The sequence below is a fragment of the Sphaeroforma arctica genome (genome assembly GCF_001186125.1).
Source record: "Sphaeroforma arctica JP610 unplaced genomic scaffold supercont1.2035, whole genome shotgun sequence".
Lineage (NCBI taxonomy): Eukaryota > Ichthyosporea > Ichthyophonida > Sphaeroforma > Sphaeroforma arctica.
In genome coordinates this window covers 1-9,177 of record NW_014038523.1, presented here as the reverse complement: position 1 = coordinate 9,177, position 9,177 = coordinate 1, and the positions used below count along the sequence as shown (strand labels likewise).

Here is a 9,177-nt window from a genome sequence, read left to right as displayed (position 1 = left end):
ATATATGTGTGTATATAACTATAAATGTGTATATAGTATTATAAAATATGCCGATAATGCTTCCGGGGATGCAAACTGTCATTTTTAGTGGCATGGATGACATTCCCTTCGTTAACAGTGGCCAAGAATGTAGGAGCTGATGTATCTCATGTTGTGAAGTAGATGACGCACACAGCTCCAGTACAGTCATATAACTGGTATTCGGCTGCATACGCGTCGGAGTCTTGGGCATCATACGCGCATATTATTTTGATGCCAGTTGGATTACTAGTGTGGTCATCAGAATCGACATCAATTGCTGTATGCCAGGACTTGAACCCCTCTATAACTGGCTAGCGGAATACATTGTTCTATTTGTTCGGGATTGGTATGTTGCCGGACAACGAGAGTGTTTTCAGAGTTACAACATCGCTGTTGAGTTTGCAGCCCTCAACTTTGTACTGATGAAGAATTTGAGATAATATATAAAGATTGTATGGTCTTCTAAGGCCCCATGACTCTTCCTCCTTAGTGGCTTGGGTCAAGTCTACAACCATCGTGCAACATCAGAGTCTAACATAACCAATTCATCATACACCAACACCATTTACACAAAAATAGAGTAGTAATATAGTAGCTAACTATGTATAAAGTATACCCTATACGCAATAAAACAAATGCATATAGTTTTCAGATTTCACGCAGTCGTATTACCGCATAAGGAAGTGTCAAGTCAGGCACTGTCGACACCTCAAAATATGGAAAATGCAGATTGGGATTTATGGATATGAAATATTTGGGACATCAATATTATGAAATATGGGCTACAAATTTTGAAATATTATTTATGCCGAAATTCAAATGCATCATATTCTGCACGTTACGTATTATGAACGGTTGGTTACGTATTTACAAATAAATGAACATGCCTTCATATTTACCAGTCCCCAGGCCTGGCGCCAAGTCGCCAACGGGTACGGGACACAGGTACTTGGCAGTGCTGAGTTCGGCGCGTTGGATCACGTTTTTTTTTATAACAATATATAAAAACAAACAAACAAAAACTATGTGAGAAATCTTGAAACCACTTGTTTATTTAAAAAAAACCCCAAATACCAATACATAGATATAATAGAGCCACCTACTATATATTTATTTATCGACATAGAGAGAGAGGCTAGGCCGCTCCTCTCTCTAGTAGAGAGAGAGCCTGAGAGGGCGCTAGGCGGGCGCAAATTTTCTAGTAGAGCTTGGGGGGTTTTTTTAAAATAGTAAAAATACAAAATTATAAATACATAAATACAGTATTTCTGCATAGGGAACTCATCAAGATAAAATATTTTTTTAACCCCCTTAACCTCATAAATTTAAACGTCTAACGTTTTTTTTAAACTAAAAAATCGTCTACCAACAGCCCAAAATTTTGAGGCACCACGTTTTAGGCGTGCATCCTCTGGGAAGTCTTCGGGCAGGCTTCCATCCTCTTTGGCGTACCTTTCTTTCATCAAAGGTATAGTTCATCAAAGGTATAGCCTGCTGCCACCTGATATCCGGTTTGTCTGCCAATATACTTTCCATATCAGTTTGATACCGTTTAGGAAAAGCTATAGGCTTCTTGCGCGCCTTCTTGCCTGCAGCGGGAACGTACTCCTCACCTCTCGCAGCAGCGGCTGCCATCGCCAGAGCCACCTTCTCTGCTTGCGCTATCTCTGTCTTCCGCTTAGCATCCGCTGCTTTCTTCGCGCTTGTTAACGTAGATATCAGTGTCCATATATCCATTTCGTTAGGTAGAGAGTATCGGCCAGGATACAATATTTTTGTTGTGAAAGCATTGAACCAGGCGAATCTTTCCTCGTTAGTGCTTCAACTAGTACAGCCCGTACAACCCTCTTTTGTATAGAGTTTTTGGGGCTCTATTATACACATCTACAAGACAGTTCAATACTCGCCCACCAGGGAGTTTATTAACGTCTTCAGATGGATTGCTTGCACACCGAGAGAGCTTGCGATGTCACGCAACAAAGCATCTGCATCAGCTGGATATATTATGTTTGCTACACGAGTAGCAGCCATGAGCACAATTTGAGACATGCAACTCCAGCCATTTGGATGTGTTCTTTGGATTTCAGTGTTGTTAGTGCGCAATTCTGTACTAGGCAAGGCCTTTCTACTGTTACGACTCCATCCAAATGTCCGTGAGATATCTACTATTTTATTTAGACGTTCGTTACTATTCGTACTGATTGTGGCAAAGTTTTGACTTTCAGAGTGTGTGTATGTCTCACTTGGCGCACTCTTAGCACGTGATGGAGTATCAAGCGCACGTATACTCTCCGCAGTATCTAAACGTGCTCTCTTAGCTGATATGCGTCCTAATGAAGTACGCTGCACCTCGCCTACTACCTTGGTGAATCCCTTCCGACGACCACGTTTCCTAGCGCCATTCGTACCGTTGCAAGCACACTTCGACTTCTTGCACGCGCTATTACACACTGAACAACGTCCTCGTTTAAAATTGCCTATGCATTCGTCGCACACATCCTGGGGTATGCAACCACAGACCGTCATATCGCCACTAACCTCCGAATAAAAGTCAATTCAATGCATGCATCAATCGATGGTCAATACACCATTCCGCAACGTGACCACCTGTCATCGTTGTTCTATGCTATCATGGGCTTATGTGACCCTACCATACACCTTATAAGCGATATATATAGCACACCTGGATGCTTCTTTGACCTTGCTAGCATGTCACAATCGTGTTTTTCACCTACCACAAATCCGACCTACCCTTCGGTACGGGCACGCTAATAACTCGTGAAGTATTGGTGCTATGAACATGGTGTAAAAACAACATTTGATCAGAAGTGTGTGATTTATCCGACTCGAGTGATAAATTATGCTTGGCCTATTTCCGCATTTAAACAAAACTGCCCTGCCCCAAAATTCTGACCCGGTTAATAGGCGATTTTGTAGTAAAACGGATCAATTTGTTTAAAAAAACCCCTAAAACTGCCAAACGACCGAAACCCTATGTTTGACCGGGAATTAGACGTCACACAAATATTCTGGGACCCAGGTTTTCTATAAAGACACATTTTGTTTTGTTTGCCTGTATGTACACTGTACTGTATTCACACTGCTCCAATGAAAATTTTTTATTGGGTTTACTGATTACTAAGCCGCTGTCGTCCACAAAACATTTCACAAGTTTACTGACTTGAGTGACTTCAGAGGTTAACAGTTAATCCCATAGTCCCATACTCCTAGAGAGACTCCAAAGGAGTCAAGGTACCATCAGAATAAGACGCCCAGTTAGGTTTCAGTGATATAAAGGCAGTCCACTAAAAGAACTCTTCTTAAAAGCAGATTCACAGAAGAAGGGTGAAGTTGAGAAGATAAAAATAAATTAAACCCGTAAAATATCACTTAAATATTTTACTACAACAAAAACAAGCACATATTCAAAAAAAATTAGTTGTGGTTAACATTTTTACTCGCGGGTGTAAAACGACTATGATTTTGACTGGCGCAATTTACTTTACCCAATTTTGTTTGTATTAACGTCTCAGACCCTGAGGCAACCGTGTGGCCTGTTGCCCTGCCGGCCTACCCTGAAAAGCTATAGGACTGAAAATGTATTGCATTTATTGTAAAAAGAATACATATTTTAAATTTCTTTGAGTCGTCGACACACGACTGACTCTACACTATTACTCTGTACTCTTTTTAGAGATTAGAGAGTATAGAGACTGGAGAGAGAGGGAGAAAGAGTCTCTCTCGAGACTCGAGAGTCTGCAGTCTACTCTCTCTACTACTAGAGACTAGAGAGTAGTCACGTCGTTTTTTCTTGTGTGTTTGTCTCAGACTCTCAGTCTCAGTCCCTCAGACCTCAGTATGTCTACTATGAACTAATCTCTGAAGTCTGAAGTCTGAGTTTCTGAGAGAGCGAGACAATTTAAAAAAAAACAAAACTCTAGAGAAAATTTTTATATATATTTTATTGGGGAATATAAAAAATCGTCAGTTTACAAATAAATTATTTATAATTTACACCAGGAGTCAGAACTCAGGAGTTCAGGACTCACAGATGCTTATAAAGATAAAATGAAAAAGGAATGTCCCAAAAGATGAAAAGAAGGTCAGAACGAAGTCATAATTGGTCCCTGACATTTCAGATAATTGCGACAATTATGTAAACGATATTGAGTTTTAAAAATAACGACACATTTCGAGACCCCGTGTCTCTGACCGTATTTCAGAAGATTCCCTCGACACCGCGATAAATAATGTCTTTTTTATTGTCGTTTTTGTTCTATAAAAAATTGTATTCAATATATATATATATATATATATATTTGGTTCTATTTGTCTTTTTAAATATATATATATATATATATATATATATATATAATACAATAAATATAACACTAAGATTTTTATTTTTTCTTCGAAGAAAGAAAAGTAAAACGCAGCGACTATTCGCCATATTTATTTTTATTTGCGTTTTAAAAAATAAAAATACAATATTATAGGTGAGCTACGGGAGAGAAGTCTGTAAATACTCTAAAAGACTCTGTACGTAAATATCTATGTTTAAAAAAACACACAGTGTCCTGGGCCCTGGGGCCTGGGGCCTGCAGCCCTGCACCCTTCAACAATGGCCCGTAAATATTATCTCTACTAACTACTTACTACTCTGCTAGTAGTGCCTCTCCTCTACTCGAGAGTAGTATTTAGAGAGTAGTAGAGTGAGGGTGTATCCACTGTGCTGTAGCCTGTAATGTCTGTGCGGTCTGTGTTTAGCGGGGTTTAAAAAAAAACAAAAGTGTAAAACATTTGAAGTATGTATGTGAAATTTCCTGTGTGCACTGTGCTGGGCTGTAAGTATGCTACTACTAGTAGTAGGAGGCAGTGCGGCTACTCTTTCGACTACTAGCACAAGAAGAAGACGAGACTCGAGAGAGAACTGTCCTCGCTCGAGAGAGGGAGGTTGTATTCTGTAAGCGTAGTCCGTATCCTGTAGCCTGTAAATAGGTCTCTAGTGTTTTGACGTTTGTAGCTGTATGTAGCTCTATTTAATTAGAATGTACCCAGTAGGCCAGTACCCCACAGCCCCCGGCCTGGGGCGTGTGGTCTGTGGAGTGTAGACTGTAGCCCTGTGTCAGAGTGTTTGACAGTATGTGCCTAAGCTCAATGCGCTAACCGTTATAACTTTTATTACCTGCCGTTATAAGCGTTGAAGTTCAATTTTTATTGCATACATGGTCCTATGTATTTAGATGGGGTGTAATTTCTAGGTCTGCAGATTTGTCCCCAGTTGCCCTGTTGAGCGCGTCAAATTCGACAGTCATCAAAATCATGGCGAGCTTATGATTGGTCGATATTCTCAATATAGTCCATTTCGTGCATTTTAGGTGCACATTCGAAGTGCAGTTTTTGAAATTTCGTTTGGCATATTTGAGCTACATAACCATTTTAAAGTATATAGAACATGAATTTTTTTATTCAGAATGCATAAAGTAATGAGCTTAGGTCACTATGAGCGCCTAGGCAACTATGGGCTATGGGCCTATAGCACTATGCTATTGCACTATGCCTATGGCCTATGCATTGTACTCTGTAGTCTGTACTCTGTAGAGTATAAACTATAGCTACTACTAGTAGAGTAGACGCTAGTGGCTGCTAGTAGGCGCCAGCCCGAAACTGAGAGAGTGAAACATCTCTTTGAATTATTTTTGGATGATGGTTTTATTGTGAAATCAGTATTTTTAGGAGTATGGTATGACGGTCTTGACTAATAGATTAGGTTTGAATATCTGCTAATTTCCTTTTATGGATCATAATAGGAAATTCCTGATATTATTTATCAAATCATCCGACTTTTGAATTTTTTTTCTTGAATTTCTTGTGCAGCTGCACTATTCTCATATTTTTCAGGTGTGGGGCAGTGGGGCGCCAGTGGGGGCCTTGGGGGTGGGTGGGTGGGGGGGAGTGTGTGAGCAACTGGGCATACATATTCTTATAAATAGCAAAATCACGTATTATTTCAAATATTTATTTTTTTACCCACCACCAGTCCTTCACTGCACCAGTGATTTTAGTGATTCAGTGACCAAGGAACTAAAATAAATAAATAAATAAAAACATAACCTTCTGAAAAAAAGAATACTTTTGTTTTGTTTTTGAAATAGACAAAAAATAGAACAAAGAAACAAATATAGAAATAAGAAAAGCATTTTGTATTGAAAATATGTATGATTAATTTACAGGGTCAGTGATTATGCTGCACTGATGAATGCAAATACATTCGTGGAATTACTCCCTCATCACACAAATTGGCCAACCATTACAACGTGAAAGGTCCTGTTCACATATATACAGATTATCATTGGGTTGATTATTAACGCCGACACTAAACCCAAGCGTGTTGGATTTTTCTCTACGAATCAGACCAGCCTCTGGTAAAGAAGCGCAGAGCTTGGATTACAGAATACAGAAACTACCGGAGGTTAATGGTTAATATGGAGTAAATACAGGCTTTATTTATTTTATTTTATTTAAAAAAAGACCAATATTTATGTTGAAAAACAATACAGATGCACAAGAAGTGAAGTAAAGTTTGTTTATTTACATTTGTGGTCTCAATTTGGTTTATATATAAAGGACAACACTATACGTTTGTTTATATTTATTTTATTTGCAATTCGCTTTACAATCAACAAAAGGTACCAGGTATGGAGACCTACCATAAATATATCAGTATTCAATGTAATAAGGCTTGATCTGCTGCCGATAACTTTCGTAGATAATTGAATTCATACGATTCTATCACAGGTAGAAGAGGTGAGATACAAATCAGAGTTGACTTACATAGCCATTGGCATATCACATCCGTATATCAAATTGTTAGAATGAAGGAATTAAAATATAGCTATCACGCATACCAGCCTTTGTCTGACTCTCGGCATGGGCGATTCGTAGAGATCCCGAATACAATACTCAACGAAAACACAATCAATCAACCTATAAGTATTGCCCAAGGAGGGTTAGCAGGAAAAGCTTCCTTCGGCCAAGACGGGAACATATCGTCTCCGTATGGATTGGGAGAATCGTTCCCGCCCGAATCCACTCAGTCCAGTAACAGCTTCGATCACAATTTAGGCGCCAACAGCAGTTATCGGAATGGAGGCGGAAATCAAACACATTTTGTTCAACAGCGACAGGGGAACACCCACACACACGCCCACACGAATGCACAGGTTAATTCTACTCCGCGGCGCCGCATGAGCCAGACCCCGGTACTCTCGAGTCAACTGTTTGCAGCTACGCATCAGGCCATATTCAATAATGTGCCAACGCAGCAGCAGCGGCCACGCTCGCTTTCGAATACCAGTGTGGGTGCTACTGATTCTTTCAGCTCTCAACGCACCATTGGTAACATGACGATTTGTCACGGTAACACACAACCCCCGCAACAGTACACCTTTACGCTTTGTGCGGGCGATCCGGATCTTAAAGAAGTGAAAGCAACCACACGCCAAGCACGCAAGAGTAGCAATAGTGGTAACAGCGTTATAGGCTTACCGCACAATATTCCGTGTGTTAGTCCGAAAGCAAGCGGCGTTTCCGGAAGCGTTGCAACAGCCTCATCCACCTCCGTTGCTATCAAGTCGCTAAATAATGCGCTACATCATCAAACAATCTCGCGCCCAAGTGCGGGTGTACAAAGTACGAACAGTGGAAGCACGGGCAAAACACAGCACAAGAGAGTACAAAAGCGCTTGCCAGCACAGACTTTGCCCAATGATATAAACAAATTGGTTTCATCTTACGCAACAGGCGATGTGGGCCTTGCGCGAGAATTGTCGAGCTCTCAATATTTGCTTCGCGAATCATCAAATACTCTACTCACACCACGTACATCAGCAATCGATGTGAGTGTCTTACTCGGCCGCCCCGATAACACCCTACCAATTGTGCCGACCGAAACCTCGTACACCGTCAAAGCTGCACAGGAGCTAAACGATACAAGCGTTGATGTTAAAAGGTACACATCATGTGCCTCGCTTACTATGGGTGAGCTATTTCTTAGTGAGCTGAGGTCGGATCTCCTACCTGATCCTCTGAATTTGGATGTTACATCGACGTCTCAGAATACGCTTGAACTATCAATGGCTTCTTCAAGCTCCGAGGCATCTATGGATCAGCATGAACGCCTAGAACGATTGATTAGTTTACAAGATACGGACAGCGCTAGTTCAGTTGAGTCGGCATGCATGGAAACTGGTAATAATCTTGATTCTTCGGAAGATGAGTCGAGTTTTTTCTTTCAAGCGCATATAGATGATGCCGACTTCGCTTTCGATCCTATGGGCGACCCTCTTATGTCGAGTTGGGAAGAAAGCGCCTTCGCGGAGCACCTATAGTATGGTACTTTTATTCGCGATTCTTGAGATGTAATCGGCAAAACCCCTTTTCTGATTAAGGTCTGAAGGACTTCTATGTTTAGAGAAGCCTCAAGTATTACCGGTGGGGAGGGAGTGATAACGAAGACTGATGATATAGAATGAAGTACACGTGTATGGTGATTGGAATCGTAATGGTATATATGGAAGAGGCTTAAACTAACACTAAATGGTGAGTGATAATTAATAGATTCAAGCCACGTCTCGCATCTACGATTTCGCAAGGGGCTATCTGTTGACGGTAAATAAATTGGTGTAGCCCAATAAGAACGTGTCGGATATTCTGTGCTTTAATGAAAGCTATTAATGACATGAGATGCTTCCTGAGTACGGTTCCAAACCTACAAGCATGCAATGGATTTATATAGTCCAGTTGATAAAATATCAACTATGAAGTGTGTAGAGTATATTGCTACTCTACAACGCAGTACAGGTCAAGGGAATCAAGTCGATCAGAACACAATGTGTCATTTGTGCATACACACAGTCCCCATATGCTCTTGTGCTCCATTGTGCTGAAAACCTGTTTGTAGATCTTAAACTAGTTCCCCTATATATGTATATATATATCTATATCTATATATACATATACATATATATTTACATATATCTCTATATCTATATCTATAACTATTTATATATACATACATATATATATATATATATATATATATATATATATATATATATATATATATACACACACATATAATATATATATATATAC

At 40.0% G+C, this 9,177-nt stretch overlaps 3 protein-coding genes across 3 annotated transcripts; 1 reads left to right on the top strand and 2 right to left on the bottom strand.

The window, feature by feature from the left end:
- Positions 1-1,473: 1,473 nt before the first annotated feature.
- SARC_12048 (hypothetical protein) lies at positions 1,474-1,758 on the bottom strand (the record flags this gene model as incomplete). Its single annotated transcript, XM_014293855.1, has 1 exon — positions 1,474-1,758. A coding segment is annotated over one exon (285 nt), but the record flags the coding sequence as incomplete, so codon positions are not given.
- Positions 1,759-1,917: 159 nt separating this feature from the next.
- Positions 1,918-2,547, bottom strand: SARC_12047 (hypothetical protein; the record flags this gene model as incomplete). Its single annotated transcript, XM_014293854.1, has 1 exon — positions 1,918-2,547. One exon carries the CDS (start codon positions 2,545-2,547, stop codon positions 1,918-1,920), a length of 630 nt encoding a protein of 209 aa, XP_014149329.1.
- A 4,156-nt stretch (positions 2,548-6,703) lies between these two features.
- SARC_12046 (hypothetical protein) lies at positions 6,704-8,712 on the top strand. Its single transcript, XM_014293853.1, has one exon. It carries the CDS (start codon positions 6,897-6,899, stop codon positions 8,409-8,411), a length of 1,515 nt encoding a protein of 504 aa, XP_014149328.1. The 5' UTR covers positions 6,704-6,896; the 3' UTR covers positions 8,412-8,712.
- Positions 8,713-9,177: the final 465 nt, after the last annotated feature.

What these genes read in the sequence shown, in the direction of transcription:
- SARC_12046 (XM_014293853.1), top strand. Translation starts at nt 6,897, where the DNA reads ATGAAGGAATTAAAATATAGCTATCACGCATACCAGCCTTTGTCTGAC.